Source organism: Leptodactylus fuscus, chromosome 7, assembly GCF_031893055.1.
Source record: "Leptodactylus fuscus isolate aLepFus1 chromosome 7, aLepFus1.hap2, whole genome shotgun sequence".
Taxonomy (NCBI): Eukaryota; Metazoa; Chordata; class Amphibia; order Anura; family Leptodactylidae; genus Leptodactylus; species Leptodactylus fuscus.
Window position 1 is genome coordinate 49,454,927 of NC_134271.1, and position 19,971 is coordinate 49,474,897.

At 41.8% G+C, this 19,971-nt stretch overlaps 1 protein-coding gene across 1 annotated transcript in view; it reads left to right on the forward strand.

The window, feature by feature from the left end:
* Positions 1–19,971, forward strand: part of AMFR (autocrine motility factor receptor) — a 38,378-nt gene that overhangs the window by 4,432 nt on the left and 13,975 nt on the right. The window contains exons 2-8 of the mRNA XM_075281872.1: positions 12,939–13,031; positions 15,329–15,493; positions 15,573–15,725; positions 16,851–16,891; positions 17,456–17,588; positions 17,678–17,811; positions 19,699–19,809. Coding sequence (XP_075137973.1) covers positions 12,939–13,031; positions 15,329–15,493; positions 15,573–15,725; positions 16,851–16,891; positions 17,456–17,588; positions 17,678–17,811; positions 19,699–19,809 — 830 coding nt within the window. The remainder of the gene's footprint in view (positions 1–12,938; positions 13,032–15,328; positions 15,494–15,572; positions 15,726–16,850; positions 16,892–17,455; positions 17,589–17,677; positions 17,812–19,698; positions 19,810–19,971) is intronic.

The window sequence follows — 19,971 nt, forward strand, 5'->3', positions numbered from 1 at the left end:
CCTTTTTTTTAACCCGTTCCTGACATCCGCTGTAATAGCATGGCGGATGTCAAATATTGAAATACATTGGCCGCACAGGAGCTAAGTGGCCACCATAGCTGCTGGGTCTCCGCTATATTGCACAGTGTCGCAATTTTGCAATGCATTGCATTTTTTTCTATTCAGTGAATGTCATAGTAAGGAAAATAAGTCAAAATCTCTTATGAAAATCTGGATGAAAAGTGATGAAAGCAGTAAGTCAGACAAACACAGTTTTTCAGATGTAGTGAATTTTTCCATCTTTCTAGTACATGATATACAATATTAAATAGTACCGTTACAAAGTACAAAGTAATTTTTGTTCTGCCAAAAATAAGCCCCCGTACGGCTCTGTGAATGGAAAAATTAAAGTTATAGCATTTGGAAGACTGGGAGTCAATAAGTAAAACTGAAAAATATTGTTAAAAAGATCTACTTTTATGAAAACCCTCATATCTGTACCATATGTAGACATTTTTGCATGTTTACATTTATTTGACTTCTGGATGCTATAGTGTTTTTCCTTAAACTCGGAGAAAATTAAGAGTGAATTTACTCTTAAAGCGACCTTGTCCACTTAGTGCCCACAGTGCCAGACTCGGTAGGGATATACCCTGTTGAGAAGGGAAACTGTAAGGGTATTGGCAAACATTGTGTCTAAACACTAGTGCACTAGTGAGCTCAGGAACTCCAAGAGGTCCGGGTGTCCGCAAATGACAATAAGAGTGGATGATTGCAAAATACTTTCCATAGGGAAGAAAAAAAAGCCTTCACAATGTCCAATGGGGGCTGAACTACAGTAAAGGCATCAAGCAGCTGCACAGTGGATAGGTATAGAAGCGGCTCTGTATAGATTAGTAGTCCAGGTGTTGGGCCCCTTATAAATTAGATCTATGGCTTTCTTGAAGATGGGCCATAAAAAAACCCCAAAAAACCCTTTAAGACAAAATTTAAGGCACAAAGACCCACAAACAAGCAACAACTGAAGACCTCTGCAATAAAGGCCTGGCAAAACATCATAAAGGAGGAAACCCGGGCATTTGGTGTTGTCCATGGGTTTCAGGCGTCAGGCAGTCATTACCTACAAATTTTATTTATTGTAATATTAATTTGTCCAATTAATTTTGAGCCCCTGAAATGAGGAGGATTTGTTAAAAAAAAATTAAAAAAAAAAAAAAAAAATGGTTGCAAGTATAAAAACTTCCACAAGATCTTTTTGTGCAACCCCTTTCATTAACCCTTTCCCTGCCACCCACGTATTTATACGTTCTCCCAAGGTGGCACTTTTGTAGTTGAGGATGTATCTCATACGTCCTTACTACTGCGATATGTCGGCATCAGTTAGTGCTATGAAGATCGCTATTGAAAACGCTTTTAGGCATTGAGATCCCAGTGCAGCTCTCAACAGTGTTTTTAACAGTAAATCCCTCCGATTCTATAAAGGCTATCATGATGATCTTGGTATCATTTTAAAGATGAGATTCCTGTGTCGTCCCGATTCTTCTGCTCCAGCGGCTTCTCCCGGGTCTCTTCTGGAAGAAGACTGACTAACTGATAGGCCTCATTGGTCACATGACTACTGAGGCCAATCGGTGGAGCAGGAGAACACTGGGGCATCGGTTACAGGTGACTTTTTTTTTTTTTTTTTTTTTACATTGTTTTTTTCATTGCTCCAGCTGATTTTAAAGTTAATTGAGTTGGCCATTTTTGCTGGACAACCCTTTTAAGAGCTGCCAAAGGAGGAATGAGAGTGGGAGGAGCAGAACTGAAGACTGCATAGACAGTGATAAATCCTCATCATCTTTGCATAATATGGGGGGGGGGGGGGGTAGCATGGGCTTCTGTCCATGTCATCCCCTCACAAAGTGACATGAAGGTGGACATGGCTATTGATAACCCATTGAAGTGCATGCAATCTTGTTTGTCTAATTTCAAGAAATATTTAGGGTTTAAGGGGTGCACTTGCTTTCTACGGTGTGTAATCCCTACAGGGATATAGGATGATACTTTAATATTTCCAGCTTCAAAGCAGCTTTTTGTTCCTTCCCGTTCTAGTGATTTTCTGAAGACATGTGCATGCAGGTGTAGGCCTTAGTGATGTGAATGAACTCTGCACATGTTGAACTCTTATTTTTAGGAGGTTTGTTGCCTATCACTTTTTGTTTGGTTTCCAGTTTTAGCAATTAATATACATTTGTTTGCATTTATTTATTTAGAAAACATTCACTTTAAATCAAATTTGCATGAAGGTGCCTGTTCATATATAGTACCAAGTGGCATTGTGACAGCGCTGCAGGTGTTTTCTTGGATGATTTTTTTTTTAATTTTTTTTTATTTATTTTTTTAAATGTTGCAATTTAGGTTTTATTTGTCCATTTCTAAACTATGAAAATTGCCCTGGCAACCAGAGGAGAGAAAAATCTGAAAACATTTTGCAGTGAAAGGGTTAAACCTGGAAGTAGAAACTTTATTTACATCTCAATTGTTTTATTTAATGTCCAATGTGGTGGACGCAGAACCAAAATCATGAAGATGGTGTCACTGTCCAAGTATCCCTAGCCTAACTGTATCCAGAGTATAACGTAAACTGCAGGGCCACTAGCCTCTCCCGACTGGAGCTTCCCTGTATGAGACACCTGACCCCAAAGCATAAAATCAAGTAAACACATTTTCCTTGGATCAGTTTCAGTGTGAATCCCCATTACAATAGGAAGATTGAGAGGTGGCGATGACTCTGAATTAATCCTGATTATTGGTGTGATTGAGGAAAATCTAGTGAAAGGGGATCCTGTGGATGTATACAAGCGGTCAATAGAGGATGTCAAGCATTGCTTCTGAATACAACACTGGCGCTTCAACTAATGTGCTGTAACGACCAGATCGAGGGCTATTGCTTCCCTCCCCATACACATTTTTTAAGAAAAGTGGCACAAAGCAGGAAAATGTCTCGGTTTATGGCTTAGATTTTGACTCTGATGGCTTCTGGCCACAATAGGGAAACTAAAAGCAGCATGCTAGGCGCGCCATACAGCATTACCCTTATCTGTACTGCCTATTTGTAGAGGACTGATGAAGTTCGAATCACAAATGGTTCATGTGCTCTGCTTCACTACCAAAATGACTACAGACACCCATAATATATGAAGACCTCTTCTATATCTATCTATATATGGACCCAAGAACAGTCCCTTCCTGTTGGGATAGAAAGCCTCTTGACTAAGGGTGCGTCTTGTCTGTCCCCTAGCATCATGTAGAAACCTCCACTACTTTCCGGTAACAAACAGTTCTTGACTTTACTACCCTGCTTGTGACACTGAAAACCTTTTATCCCCAACCCAGTACCTTTGTGGCAGCTCCATAGCATTAAGTTAGATTCCTACCTCTGGGACCCCAACAATGTGTAAAGTCCATACAGTTGAGCTGATGGGCTCATGTAAACAAAGATGTGGATGTGCAGCCGTCCTTTCATGGTGCTGATCAGTGACAGTCCTGGGAGTTGGACCCTCAGATTGGTTATCTAAAAGAAGTGTTCCAAAGGGACCCTTTTAATTTACTGTTCCCCAAGTAGGGTATCTGAAAAGGGGTTTTCTAAATCAGATGGCCTTTCTGATGTCAATGAGCAGATTATTCCTCTTCGGCACTGTCAGTTACTGTATCTGTGTACTGACCCATGAGTTGGTGCTGGGGTCAGGAATACATATTGCTCATGTAACACAGAGGAGTAGAACCTCTTGCACTATTTTAAGATGTTCTGTCTTAAAAATAGCACTATAGCTTCTGTGTGCAAGATGTGACCCATGCTGCCAGCCATTGCCTTCTGAGAGACCTAGTAGTATTAGTATCTTACATGATAGCATGGTTTAGATTTAACTACATACTCCCAGTGGTTTATAACCAGAGCCGCTTATATAAAGGTTTTTATTCTGCAGACACCACAAAAACGGTTTACAGAGACTTGACATAGTACAGCATGTGCACTACTCTAAGCATAAGAGCTTGGATTGGTATGTGTGGACTTATAAAAACAACCCCTCCCCATGTGTACTTTTAGGACGTCTGGACATCATAGAGAGGGTCCCCTCCTCTGGACCATTCAACACGAGCTTCAATGGACCTCACTGATCAGTACATTTCAGAAGGGACCATTCATGTCTTCTCTAGATCACCTTGATGTCCTTTATCCAAAAAGAGATCACGTTTTAGGCTAAGGCTACATCTAAACTTTTTTGGGGAAGACCCACAAAATGGTGTCACCTACCACACCTCCAGTGTTTAATAAATTACTGTCAAAATTGTTCAATTTTCGTTTTTTTTTTTTTCTGTTCATAGAGCCATATGAGGGATCAATATTTGCACTTGTACTTTTGAATGGTACCATTTAATATTCCATATGATGTACTGGAAAGCCTGAAAAAAATTAGAATGGTTTGGAATTGGAGTAAAATTGCATTGGTGTGGATTTCTTACAGGCTTTTTTTCCCTGTGGAATCATTTGTGCTTTTTAGTTATGCTATTTTGGGGAATGTCTTATTTCTTTGATCGCCTCCCCTCTCCATACAAATTTTATCAGAGACAGGAGGCAAATAAGTGAAGAAACAAACTATGTACTCGAGTATAAGCCGACCCGAATATAAGCCGAGACCCCTAATTTTACCACAAAAAACTGGGAAAACTTATTGACTCGAGTATAAGCCGGGGGGGGGGGGGGGGTGTTAATCCACCATTGCAGATAAAAAGTCTGGTCATGTGCATTGCAGCTCAGTAACTCCATGTGCCTCATAGTAATAGCAGTTAACCCCATCATGTCCCTCACATTAACCCCCTGTGTGCCTCACATAAGAGTTACTGATATGTGAGACATATGGAGGTAATAATTAGGTATCTTCATAATTAAGGTCCTTCATTAGTACCCTCATGTGTCTCACATATTAGTAACCCTTATATGGGGCACACAGGGGTTAATATGAGGGACATGATGGGGTTAACTGTTATTAATGTGAGGCACATGGAGTTACTGAAACTAAATTAATAACCCCAAATGCCTGACATTAATAGGCAGAGTAAGTAAAGGAAGGTCCCTGTGTGTCACTTTACTGTAGCTTTTTCTCCTCCATACAACAGACATCTTCCATAAGACACAATGAATCCTGGCCACTCATCTGCAGAGTAGATGCTAAATCCTAGTGTATTAAAGGACCTCTGATGACGTCATGACCATGTGATGGGACTCTGGTGTGGGCGGAGCTACTATGATTCAGTCTCAACCTTATCTGCAGATGTTACATACCAGTGGCTACAGGACCTTTGATGACATCACAGTCACATGACCTCATGACAAGCCAGTACCACTAAAGGACCTCCCCCTTACAGGTCCTTCCAGTTTTCTGTGCTCCGTGGACCCTGACTTGTGTATAAGCCAAGGAGAGCTTTTCAGCATGAAAAATGTGCTGAAAAAGTCGGCTTATACTCGAGTATATATGGTAATCTACTTTATATAAGAAAATTGCTTATCTTCACTTGGACTTAAGGTTTATGGGGGAAAAAAATGTTAAATTTTAACCCTTTCACTGTCAAGGGTCTCTGTAAATTTTGCACCTCTAGTAGATAGAGCAATTTTCACAGTGTTGAGATGGACAATTCAAACCTAAATTGCTATAATATATATATATATATATATATATATATATATATATATATATATATATATATATATACATACACACACACACACACTCACCGGCCACTTTATTAGGTACAGCTGTCCAACTGCTCGTTAACACTTAATCTCTAATCAGCCAATCACATGGCGGCAACTCAGTGCATTTAGGCATGTAGACATGGTCAAGACAATCTCCTGCAGTTCAAACCGAGCATCAGTATGGGGAAGAAAGGTGATTTGAGTGCCTTTGAACGTGGCATGGTTGTTGGTGCCAGAAGGGCTGGTCTGAGTATTTCAGAAACTGCTGATCTACTGGGATTTTCACGCACAACCATATCTAGGGTTTACAGAGAATGGTCCGAAAAAGAAAAAACATCCAGTGAGCGGCAGTTCTGTGGGCGGAAATGCGTTGTTGATGTCAGAGGAGAATGGCCAGACTGGTTCGAGCTGATAGAAAGGCAACAGTGACTCAAATAGCCACCCGTTACAACCAAGGTAGCCAGAAGAGCATCCCTGAACGCACAGTACGTCGAACTTTGAGGCAGATGGGCTACAGCAGCAGAAGACCACACCGGGTGCCACTCCTTTCAGCTAAGAACAGGAAACTGAGGCTACAATTTGCACAAGCTCATCGAAATTGGACAATTGAAGATTGGAAAAACGTTGCCTGGTCTGATGAGTCTCGATTTCTGCTGCGACATTCGGATGGTAGGGTCAGAATTTGGCGTCAACAACATGAAAGCATGGATCCATCCTGCCTTGTATCAACGGTTCAGGCTGGTGGTGGTGGTGTCATGGTGTGGGGAATATTTTCTTGGCACTCTTTGGGCCCCTTGGTACCAATTGAGCATTGTTGCAACGCCAAAGCCTACCTGAGTATTGTTGCTGACCATGTCCATCCCTTTATGACCACAATGTACCCAACATCTGATGGCTACTTTCAGCAGGATAATGCGCCATGTCATAAAGCTGGAATCATCTCAGACTGGTTTCTTGAACATGACAATGAGTTCACTGTACTCCAATAGCCTCCACAGTCACCAGATCTCAATCCAATAGAGCATCTTTGGGATGTGGTGGAACGGGAGATTCGCATCATGGATGTGCAGCCGACAAATCTGCGGCAACTGTGTGATGCCATCATGTCAATATGGACCAAAATCTCTGAGGAATGCTTCCAGCACCTTGTTGAATCTATGCCACAAAGAATTGAGGCAGTTCTGAAGGCAAAAGGGGGTCCAACCCGTTACTAGCATGGTGTACCTAATAAAGTGGCCGGTGAGTGTATGTATATATATATATATATATATATATATATATATATATATATATATATATATATATATATATATATATATATAAAATTAGCTTTTACCCGCGACTTCGTCTGCGGTGATTTCAAAATTGGGCGGACACAGATGTGTGAAACTGTAAAAGTGTATATATAGTAATACAGACAATTTGTTGTTATTTTTGGAGGCTTTTTATTTTTTTTACTTTCAGCTGGTCTATGGTAAAGTAGACATGTACATACTGGACCTTTTTTATGCTCTCCGCTGCAAACCTTTTTTTTTTTTTTTTTTTTTTTTTTTTTTGTAAACCAGACACAGAGTCGTACATGCATTACTCTGTGTCTGATTTTAAAAAAAAAAAAACGGTTTTGCGGCGTAGAACATAAAACGCTCACTGCCGTTCATGGCCGGACCCGGTCTGACAGGTTTCCGGCTTCTGCATGCAGAAGATGGAAACCTAATACAGAGTGCCGAACGGTAGTGTGAACCCAGCGTCAGCCGCGCTTAGGGGCGAACTGTGTGCCAACAGAAGATGGAACCGCAAGAACAGAGAGCAGACGGTGGTGTGAACTGAGTGTACGGGAGCCTTGACACAGAGTGAACGCGTGTGTATTTGTGTAAAATACACGTGTAAAAATAAGACTCCTATTGACTTCAATGACATTTTACAGGCGTGTAAAAAATATCATTGAAGTGAATGGGAGTCTTATTTTGACACGTGTATTTTGGCAAAATACACACGCGTTTACGCTGTATGAAGGCTCCCTAAGGGTTTTTTTTGCAACCAAAATATGGCGGGTCCAGATTAACGGTAGATATAGCATTCTGGGGAATGTGTATTGGTTAGATGAGCTTTTATTGAAATGATAGTCCAAAGTGTGAACCAAAATGGTGGTTTGTTACGTGTGAGTTTGACGGTGAGGGAGTAGGGCAAATAGTTTATTAGTAGATGGGGCATTTTTGGGCGGAATGGTAAATAATATGTATATGCATCACAGTAGTTTGGAGTTTTATATGTGTTGTTGGATGATTTTTTTTTTTTTTTTTTTTTTTTTAACTTTTTTCTTCGTTCCACTGAGGGGTGTGAACCTGCAGTCATTTGATTGCAAGCCTCCATAGACAGCAATCCAAGTGTATTGCCGTCTATGAGAGATTGTGTGCCTTACTATCTGCGCTGTCCATAGCCCAGCTGCGATAGTAGTATTGTAAACACAGGCGTGGGAGCATTCAGTATGCTCCCGGCTGGCAGCGGTTCCTGTGAGATCAGTAGGCAGGAGCCAGTCTGCAACGTTGAAGGCAAGGGGAAGGGGTGTTTGAGGAGGTGGGGGTGTTTGAGGGGGAGGGGGGTCAAGTGTTAATGCCTGCAATCCCAGTCCATTTTAATTGCAGGCAGGAGCAACAGGGCTCCCTGTGTAGTGGAAAGCTATATGTAAATGTGAGTGAGTAGAGTGAGGGCTACTCCTGAGGAGACAGTAAGGAGTGTGCAGGCAGGTTGTGACAGGAAATGCCAGGCAGTGTGTGAGAGTCTATAGCTGGGGCTAGGAGTCCTGCTTTTGTGAGTCTCCTGCTAGGAAGCCATGTTGTTTAGTGGCACCAAAAGTAGCCTATGTTTCAATCCCAAGCGAAAACTATGTTTGTGGAAAATTTCACGCAAATCCGTCAAGGCGTTTTAGCGTGATTGAGGAACAAACATCCAAACACACAAACTTTCAATATTAGTAGGATATATATTTTTTTTTTTAAAGTAGACACCTGCAGCATTGTCAGAATGCCACTTGGTACTGTATACGAACAGGCACCTTCATGCAATTTTGCTTTAAAGTGAATGTTTTATGAAAAAAATGCAAATGTATATTAGTTGCTAAAAATGTAAACCAAACAATAATAAATTCGCCAGACCTCCTAAAAATAAGAGTTCAACATGTGCAGAGTTCATACATATCACTAAGGCCTACACCTGTCTGCACGTGTCTTCAGAAAATCACCAGAACTGGAAGGAACAAAAATCTGCTTTGAAGCTGGAAATGTTAAAAAAGTATCATCCTATAAAATGTAGGGAATACACACCGTGAAAAGCAAGTGAACCCCTAAACCCTATATGGTTTCTTGAAAGTAGACAACCTGAAGATTACATATGTCTCAATGGGTCATCAATAACCACATCCACCTTCATGCAACTTTGTGACAAAAATAATTTTTTGAAAAAATGCCCTAAAACACATATTTGCACCTAAACCTCATGTTCAATCTCACATTCATATTCAAAATACATTTAAAATAATAGCTTAAGGTGTATACAATGTGTATATATACTATATGTACCGCAAACATCAACTACAGCAAGAGCTTGCACTCCCAAAAGACACTAATACAGAAGACAGGCAAGATTTTGCTGTTATTCACGAATATGTTAAAAAGCTATACTGCACCTACCAAACTGTGACTGTGATACCAAAATCTAACTTTTTTTGAAATTGCACAGCATACCGTATATAAAAACACAACTTCATATTTTGTATATACAACCACCTTCATGCAGCTTTGCAGCAAACAGAGATTACAAGCAAAAATTGCACAAAAACTCAAATTTGCCACTAAAGTGTGTCTCAAGCAATCCCTCTCTGCAAACAAATTGTACTTTCCAGAAAACTGCAAAATGTGAGGAGTTCATACATACCACACATTATATATATATATATATTTATTTATAGGGGCTAGGGGCGGGTGTTAAAGAAACTCCAAAATCGCAGAAATGTGTGAACCCGTTTTGTGTATGCAAATTAAATGGGACTATAAATTTTTTTTATCAAACTATATGTTCATCTCTAGTGATAATCGTTATTACTATTATTTTAGTGTGTAACGGATATCGCTAGAGACGTATTTTACTCTATAAAGCTCAGGTATGAACAGGACAGGGATTGGGGAAATGTAAAATTTATTAATGACTTTGTGTATGTGATGTGTAAGTGTTTAGTGCGACTTTTTATTGTCGCTGCGACCTGGACAATGGTAAACGTCTGGGTCACAGTGCCAACAAACTTCTTGGTTAAGCTCAGAGGGTATAACATAAGAATACCCCTCTAAGAAAGCTCATACCTGTATGTGACAATCAGAGGTCAAAAGTATAGTATGCTTTCTGATTGATAGGAGGGGGGTAACAGGGACTGCCCCTCCCCCCCCCCCCCTACTGGGGTCACACACAGGTTAGGCACAGAGATCACAAGGATTCTGCATCTCATTCTGCATCTCTGTGCTGTCTGCAGGGCTGTTCCTCCCCCCTCTCCTTCTACTGCAGTTCACTGATGCTTCCCGAGATAGGAGGGGCGGGGGACACTTTAGAGTCCTGCATCTCAGGACTCGTTTGGGCTATGAAGATAATTTTAGATTCATTTTAAAGATTAGTTCTTTATAACAGCCCTTATAGATAATGGAGCAAATCGCTGTTCAAAACGCTGTCGGGAATTGAGATCTTCAATGTGATCTCAATCCCGAATAGTGTTTTCAACAGTCAATGGCTTTGACACATTAAGGGTTAACATGAAGACCTTGGTATCATTTTAAGGATGAGATTCTCAACTAAAATTATCTTCATAGCCCAAAGGAGTCCAGAGATATGGAGTTTAGAGGTAAGGATGTAGCATCTACGTCCTCCGCTAGAGAAGTGACACCCTGGGAGGGCGTAGAGCTACGTGTTTGGCAAGAAAAGGGTTAAAGGACAGGCATATTTTTTGGTGGTCCTGTAATGAGCAACGTGTTAATAGTAAACAGATGGCACTCATTGGCAGCATTACGGCAGGCACTGCTGTCCACGTGTGTCTTCATCATTTGCAGTCATGGTAAGGTTACTTAGTGGGCACCAATCGCCCATAAATGCATGCCTGTTGCAACAAAGTAGAGTGGGACTTAACGGCACAGTGTTTCACATCTCCCATTTTTGCTGCCAATTGTGAAGCCAGTGCCAGGAGAGTGGGTAATTTATATAGAAAACATTCTTCTGTTTTATGTTTGGTTTTTTTTTCACAAGATTTTCTTGGTCTTCTATGGAGGAAGATTGTTATATGCTGAGATTTTGAGCAAGGAACCTCTACAATCAGAAAAATAAGTTGCTAGCAACTTCCTTGACCAAAGTGATGGAGTTTTTCCAAGCTGTTTAATGTGTTCCTATTTACAATAATATTACAGTCATTTTTAAAGGAAGTAAAAAGTTTAGATGTAGCACTGGATGAGCAATACGTATTCTGCCCTTAAGGTTGTTTTTACAGAGAGTCCAGTACTGTCCAAACCTTTATCAGGAAACTGCAAGTAACTGATTGTCCTGACTGCAGAGGTTATGTCACACATCTGCGTCAGAATGTCCGCATGGAGGATTGATTATAAGTTTGTATGTAAATAGAGGACTTTTCTCTCCACTGTTTTCAGTATAAAAATGGCGGACCCCATTATAGTCTATTGGTTCCGCTGGCACCTGCTGTTTTAGTGGAAGGTCAGACCCTTGCGCAAGTCTAAAGCTAGCCAGAGCTGTACATAACAGTGAGAGCACTCAGCCCTGCCTAGAGAGCAGCTAGTCATTGTTCTCTCCAGATCAGATAGAGGTCATGCATCATCGAAACGCTGTATAACAGTAGGAGGAATAATCTAACATAGCAGGCAAACTATGCATTGTGGAAAACTCTTGAATTTACATAAGCTAGCTGTAAGAGATAGAATTTTGGAGATGTGAATACCCCTTTAAAGAGGACCTTTCACCATATCCGGGCACAGGCAGTGTTATATACTGCCAGAAAGCCGACAGTGCGCTGAGTTCAGCGCACTGTCGGCTTTCCCGATCTGTGCCCGGTGTAAAGAGCTTACGGTGCCGGTACCGTAGTGCTCTATGGTCAGAAGGGCGTTTCTGACCATTAGCCAGAGACGTCCTTCTGCCTCGCGGCGCCAATCGCGCTGTGCTGTGGAGCGAGGACGAACTCCCCCCTCCCGCTCCTGATAATGCTCGTCTATGGACGAGCGGTGTGAGCAGAGGGAGGGGGCGTTCCTCCCCGCTCCACAGCACAGCGCCATTGGTGCCGCGAGGCAGAAGGACGTCTCTGGCTAATGGTCAGAAACGCCCTTCTGACCATAGAGCACTACGGTACCGGCACCGTAAGCTCTTTACACCGGGCACAGATCGGGAAAGTCGACAGTGCGCTGAACTCAGTGCGCTGTCGGCTTTCTGGCAGTATATAACACTGCCTGTGCCCAAAAGTGGTGAAAGGTCCTCTTTAAGGTATGGTACCCCTATCCAGTATGGCTTAAAGGGGTATTCCCATGTCCCTTGCTCACCAGTGTTCGCTGCTGCAAAGACTTCTTTCTTCCTGGTTTTCAACGTCAATTGGTGGGCGGGGTTTCATATGCAAAGCCATATTGTCCGACTACCTCCAGTTTAACCCCGCCTCCAAATTAGCGTGTGGGTCCGCCCACCACATAGCGTGATCTTATGGGACGTCTGAAGGGCCTGTGATGTCATCAAAGGTCCTATAACACTTGGATTTAGCTTGTTCTATATAGAGTCAGCTAAATCCTAGTGGGCTAAGGGACCTGGTCCACTAGGATTTAGACTGTTTATATAAGAAAGCAGCACTCATTTCCCTCCTCCTTTATCTGAGAGCAGGAATCTAGGTCACATGTGTGGTGTAGACACAGGAACAGCTACAGACACAGGCTCGCTCCCCTGGACTTAGCCCCTCCTCCCTCCCCCCTGCCAGCAGGCAGATACATCACATGACATTTTAGCAAATAATCCCAAGGGCCATAGAAACACAGTGTCAACAATGAAGTGAATAAATTAAGATAGTGGACAAACAAAGCAGTTTTGCTGAAGCAGTGTATTTAGGAAAAGTCTTACATCCACATTAACAAGCAGTATAGATAGGATCCTTGTTATGGGACAACCCCTTTAATGTGATCATCATGTCTGTTTTCTTCCCATGCAGGTACTGGTGAATACTGTGTGCTGTTTGCTGATGCTTGTTGCTAAATTAATTCAGCATGTGGTGTTTGGTCCATTACGTGTCAGTGAGAGACAAGTAAGTACAATAGAAATTTTACGTTGTCCTTGTCAAAGGTGTGTGTAAAGGGGTTATCCACTATCAGGGTGTCCCACCTATTAGCTGTTACAGGACCATGTGGCTCCTGGTAACATTTAGAGTATGTTGACATGGTGGAAAGTGAAGAGGAATTCCTCTTCTTTTTCTGCCGCTGGCATTTTTGCTGCGATGGGATGCTGAATTATTGACTTATGTATATTGTCAATTTTGTCTTTGAAGTAAGTGGTCAGACCCGCAGCACAGAGGTCTGTAATAGGTGCCTGCACCCTGGGAGTAAGGATGGAGTGAAACGTGGGAAAGACTGTTGCTCATTGATATTTCTAGCATATCTTTACACTACCTAGTCTGGGTTTACACCACATATTAGTTGGCTTAGTTTCTACATCTTTAGCTCTACCCTTTTTCAACAAACCCTACCCCTCGTAGGGACATGGTATTAAAGGGGTATTCCCACGTCGCATACTCACCAGTCTTCGTTGCTGTAAAATCTTCTGTCTTCCTGCTTTGTTGCGTCATTGGTGGGCAGGGTTACATATGCAAAGCCAGCGGCGAGATGCCACTGGCCCTGCATGCACGCTCATAGATAGTGAGACCAGTCTAGCCTTCACAATGCCAATACAGCCGGCATCCGCTGTAATAGAGAGAGGCAGATGCCGGGTCTGTATTGGCATTGTGAAGGCTAGACTGGTCTCACCATCTATGAGCGTGCACGCAGGGCCAGCGGCATCTCGCCGCTGGCTTTGCATATGTGAATACAGACCCTGCATCCGCTGTAATAGAGAGACGGATGCCGGGGACGGTTAGACGCCGGCACAGATGCCTGCGACATCGCTATGCTCCTGCCGCTGCTGGCTTCATGCAGGGCAGGAGCATAGCGATATTGCAGGCATCTGTGCCGGTGTCTAACTGTCCCCGGCATCCGCCTCTCTATTACAGCGGATGCCGGGTCTGTATTGGCGCCCCCCCCCCCCCCCTTCCCTCCAGGCTCGCTCCCGTGCACTTAGCCCCTCCTCCCTCCCCCCTGAGAGCAGGCTGATACATCACTTGACTTATGACCAGATAAGTCAAGGGATGTGTCAAAAAAAAAAAAAAAGAATAAAGTAAGATAGTGGACAAACATAGCAGTTTCGCTGAAGCAGTGTATTTAGGAAAAGTCTTACATCCACATTAACAAGCAGTATAGATAGGATCCTTGTGATGGGACAACCCCTTTAAGTGTCGAAAACAGTTAACCCCTTCGGACACCCACTGTAATAGTACAGCAGATACCAGGTCTTTAAATATGGCGGACACTCTGAAGATATTAACACGTTTGGTAACGCCACATCTGAAAATACACAAGAAGAAAAAAAGTTACCTGGCGCCCGTATATAAAAAACCCCAGAGGGGGGCTGAAGATAAACAGTTGCAGCTCTTACCCGGACACCAACCAGTGAGGTGGTGGAGGTTAATGAAAACGAAAATGCTACTGTGTGACAGTAAAACAGAAGCCAATTGCATGCAAAAGTAAAACCAAATAATTGAGTCTTTATTGATTCCATTTTCTACTGTCAATTGGAATCAATAAAGACTCAATTATTTGGTTTTACTTTTGCATGCAATTGGCTTCTGTTTTACTGTCACACAGTAGCGCTCTATAGATATCCCGGGTTTTTATTTTGTATTTTCGTGTACATCTGAAAATACCCTTACTTGAAACCAATAAAAATAATTTTCCCATATAGAAAAGGCTGTGGTGGAAGAAAATAATCAAAATGGCCAAACCTCTGTATTTTGCCTCCCAAGAGAAATTGAATAAGAAAATTATTTAAACAGACATTCCCCAAAATGGTATAAATACTTATTTTTCTGGCCACGCAGTAAGCTGCCTTATGCAGGCCTATATACGGAAATCCATGTTTTTTCTACATTCCTCCCTCTCCTCTCCCCATTCTTTGAAGGTGTTTTGAAGAATATTAAATCGTACCACTGTGACATACAATCTGTCATGCAAAAATATAAGCTTTCTTACAGCTCTGTGAAAGGCATCATAAAAAAATGTGGCTTTTTATAGGTGGAGAGTGAAACACAGATCTGGAAAGGCTTACTAAATGTGATGACAGGAGTGTACACCATTTTGTTAAAATAATTTCACCAGAATTCTGGCACATTTTAGTTGGTAAAGCTGTGATAATGTCTGGTTATGCTCTTTCTGTTCTAGCCATGTGTCGCCATCATAAACTATTCACTTAGGTGAATCTCCTCTGTGCCTTACTTGCCTCTTCCTGTCTTTGCAGCATCTGAAGGACAAGTTCTGGAATTTTATCTTTTACAAGTTCATCTTCATCTTTGGAGTCCTGAATGTGCAGACGGTGGAGGAGGTTGTCCTGTGGTTCTTGTGGTTTGCAGGTTTGGTCTTCCTCCATCTCATGGTGCAGCTGTGCAGAGACAGATTTGAATATGTATGTACTACACACATATGGCTTGGTGTATGTCGGGAATACTTGTTTCTGAATTATATGTTTATTTCTTTTCTTACAGCTGTCATTCTCACCCACCACCCCGATGAGCTGCCATATTCGTGTGTTAGTTCTTCTCTCTGCCATGCTTGGGGTGTGCTGCTGCTTGGCTGTGCTGTGTGTGTTTGCTGGATATGCACATGGGATGCACACACTGGCGTTCATGGCAGCAGAGGCAAGTATACAAAGCATTTGTATGTCATAGGAGGCTGAAGCACTTCCCATTACTCCAGTTCTGAAATACTCCTTATACAAGTAAACGCTTAAAGGGATTCTATCATTAAAAACACGTTTTACACTAAAAGCACATAGGAATAGCCTTTCTAAAGGCTATTCATCTCTTACCTTTGTCTTGAAGGTCCACGCAGCCGTTTTTGAATTTTGTCTTCTTTATGCTAGTTGTGCTCAGAAAACACAGGGGGCGTTCTCCTTGTGCTCGGAGCAGAAGAAAGGCAGCGCTGGATGGATGACAACGCTGTGCTCAATCAGCCATTATCTTCCTCTTCTTACAGGAGACCACTGCAAAATGGCCGACGGAACAACCGACTGTGCATGTTCCATTGCTATTTTGCGGTGGTCTCCTACAGTTTTAAAAGCCAATGTGAAGATACGTGGATTGACAACAAGGAAATATCTGTCCATTATAGGTCATCCATGAGCCACATGTGGTTTTGGCTTTAAAAGAACTGCATCAACAAAACCTGAATATGAAAACCCGGCTTAACAAATGTTTTTGAGAGAAACTTGAATGATGAAGAGCTCACTGTATTCTAGTGTCATACTGTAATAGGAAATTTCCTTCCTCCTAAATAATCACCGATGAGTGTGGTTGAGTTTCTATGGTTCCTAAAAGCTTTCACTTTTCAGTAGTAAGAAAGTGGCAAACCACATAACGTTCCAGATCAGAAGTGCTGAAGTACATGGTTTATAGAAGTCGCCAACACAGTTTGCTTCAGATTTCCAAAACTTCTCTAAGTTTACAACCCATGTACTGCCGGATTGTATGGACCCCATGTCTATGATGTCACATGCATTGTGGTGCAGGTTGATAGTGTTTATTGTGTCTTTATTACTATGGACTGTATTGTGGATATGTAATAGCATTATAAAGAAATTCTACTTATGATCACAATGAGATTTTGTGTTACCATCTCCTCTCCTGCCAAATGAACCAGTGCTCATTATGGATTTTTTACTTGTGACATTTATCTTAATGCAACGTACAATAGACAGATGTAACAGGGTGTCTTTGTGTCCTCCCATACACTAACACACATTTTTTTTCTTCTTCTTCTTTTAGTGTTTGCTGGTGACCACAAGAACAGCCCACGTTGTATTACGGTAAGTAGCAGGGTTCCCTCCCCCTGTAGTGCTGATACCAGACAATAAAGCTGCAAAGCTTAGTTTTTTGGTTTTCTTACTACAATGAAAAATGTAATGTCGGATGAATTAAAAAAACATTTAATGTCATGATGCTATTTTGATTTACACATTTAAATCATTTATGATTTCATTTAGATTTAGATAAAATTTGACAGCGTAGTATTAATTATATTAAGCTGAAAAGTGTTGAAGGTGGTTGTTTTGCCGAGCGTGCCCAGCACTACTCCATTCACATGGGCACCCAAGGGTACTTATGGGCCCCTGTTCTTTTAATTACTGGTTGTCCCCATGGTTAGATCCCCAGTGATCATTCTGTTTCCCATATTCCCATGGCTTTATGAAAACCCCTTTTAACATGGATATCTCTATTCTGTGTATTTGTTTCTTTTTTGCATTTGTAATAAATGTAACTTATAGCCATATAGACACTAAGAATCCCTACCCTTACAACATGTAAGGAGTGTTCTGCAGTTGATTATAATTGTATTTACTATATTAAAATGTCTCTGTTTTTGCTTGCAGCTATGTGATTCACTTGTGGGACCTTAATCATGAAGGAACATGGGAAGGCAAAGGGACGTATGTATATTACACAGATTTTGTAATGGAGCTTAGTCATCTGTCAATGGACCTGATGCATCATATTCATATGCTGGTATGTGATTTATTTTCTTCTCATTTTAAAGTTATTGTATAAAGTAAGATGTGTGGTTGCTCATTGTCGTTTTTTTTCCTTCTGCTAAGCTATTTGGTAACATTTGGCTTTCTATGGCAAGTCTGGTCATCTTTATGCAACTGCGTCACCTTTTCCATGAACTACAGCGCAGACTCCGTCGACACAAAAATTATTTGCGGGTTGTTGGAAACATGGAGGCTCAGTAAGTTCCCCTCCGCGTTATACTCTGTATATCTTTTTTTATTTTTTATAGATGCACTGAGTCAAGCCCAGTTGGATTTTTTTCTTTTAACCCCCACCATTCCTGAGTAAGAAGTGCAGTTAGTTTTGATGCCTGGTGTGTTATTTCAGCTCTGTAATGTCAGAATCTGGGGGGCGTGATTCACAGCTCTACTCAGAGGCAGACGGTGTCAGAGCTCAGAATCTCGCTCCCCCACCTGTACTAAATACCATACGAAGCACTAACTGCACTGATTACTCAGGAGCGATGGGGGCTAGAGAAGTCATTTCAACTACACTAGACAGTGGAGCAGCACCTATTAAGAGTTGTACTTGTTGGAGGTGGTGTAAGGTCCGCTTTAAGATTCTGCAGTAAACTCCAATAGATGAAGCCTTGCTTTAGAGTTACTGGTAATATATCTTATTTTATCATCAGGTTACTAAAAGAAAATTCACTGCCAGATCCTTCTTCACCGAAGACAAGATGGCAGTTCATAAATGTCTATGGAGAGGGGAGGAGGCAATAGTGTGATTGAGATGAAGGAACAAGCAGACATTCTGGATATCTTTAGAACTTTAGTCACATCTGTAATGCTAAAAGTTTCTGGAAAACTAGAATACTGATATAATGTTACTAAACACTTACTGTTATCTTGGGTAGCATGTGTCTGCTTGTTTGTCACTCACTCGGCTGCTCTACCTTCCCCTCCTCCATGAACTTCTATGTAACCTTTGGAGTCTGTGTAATCTAGTCTGTATTCATTGAAGATGGATGTAACAGTGAACTGAGGCGTTTAGCAGGCAGGGGAGGAACTGATAAAAGGAGATGACAGCATTTTTCTCTGTTAGGATATATTAGAAAGTAAGCCTGGGCATAGTAACTGAAAACACCAACTCGACTGTGAACCAAAGTGATCTTATTTAGTGAGATGTCAGTGGTACAGCCAGCCCGTTTGCCCATGGAACAGGATTCTGCTTGTTCACTTTTTTTCACCCCCCAGTGAGGACTTTGCTTATACTCTAATGCTATAGATAGTACACTTCTCATCATGTTTCACTGCTACTGAGCTTTCTTTTTCCGGTGCACGCAAGAGGACGGTAGGATTTGTAGCTTTTACTCTGTTCAACAGTTTTGAGTGAGAGCTATGGCAGCTACCAAGGGCATAGACATGCAATCTGCCAGTAATTTCGTCATATATCTGAGTCTACAAAATGGCAGCTAGACAGCTGTTGCTTGTGTTTTTTGAGAACTTTTACCCCCAACATTCATGTTACCACAGCAGGAGGAGTGTTACCTCATCATGTTAAATCTGTTCTGCATTGTACCATGTTGCTAAGGACACAGAGTGGAAATCGCTGCCTGCCGCCTGGAAGAGCAGGACAGCACCCGAAATGTGGGACTGTCCTGCTCGATCCGGGGCTTCTGAGGGGGCCCCTGCAACCCTATGCGGCTGCACCATTGCTTTTATGGTTACAGCGGCCCCTGGTGCAGACGAGTGGAAGATGTAGCTGTGCACTAATGAGAATAAGCTGTCAGTCCCTACTACCTGCCCACTTACAGTGACCTGGGGGGGGGGGTAACTGTCTCTTCTAGGACTCTTATCAGAATTGACTTTGCTCTTTGCTGAAAAAATTCCTTCTTCAGATGATATGGCCCCTGTATACATATATATCTTTCTATCATATCCTGCTCTCAGCGCAGCAGAAATAACTCCATAAGTTGTTTTAAATTTTGATCCAACTACAGTCTGATTGTTGCCTGAAATAGTGGTATGTCCTGTGTATAGTATAAATAATTCGATCTTGAAGAAAAAGGGAATGTGCTCCTGTACAGGTGCTGTGCATCAAAGTGACATTTTTACTCCAATAGCTTTGCAGTTGCCACTGTGGAGGAGTTAGAGGCCAATAATGATGACTGCGCCATCTGCTGGGATTCAATGCAAGCTGCACGCAAACTACCCTGTGGGCACCTGTTTCATAAGTAGGTGGAAACTGAACTAATTGATTTAATATAACAGGAAGAATGCATAAGGCCACATAGACACCAGATGTATAGTTAGAGGGTGTATAGCTTAGCCTATTCCTGCTGCATATTTACAGTATGGGGCAAGCAGGAGGACATGGTGATGGTGCCTTCTTTGGA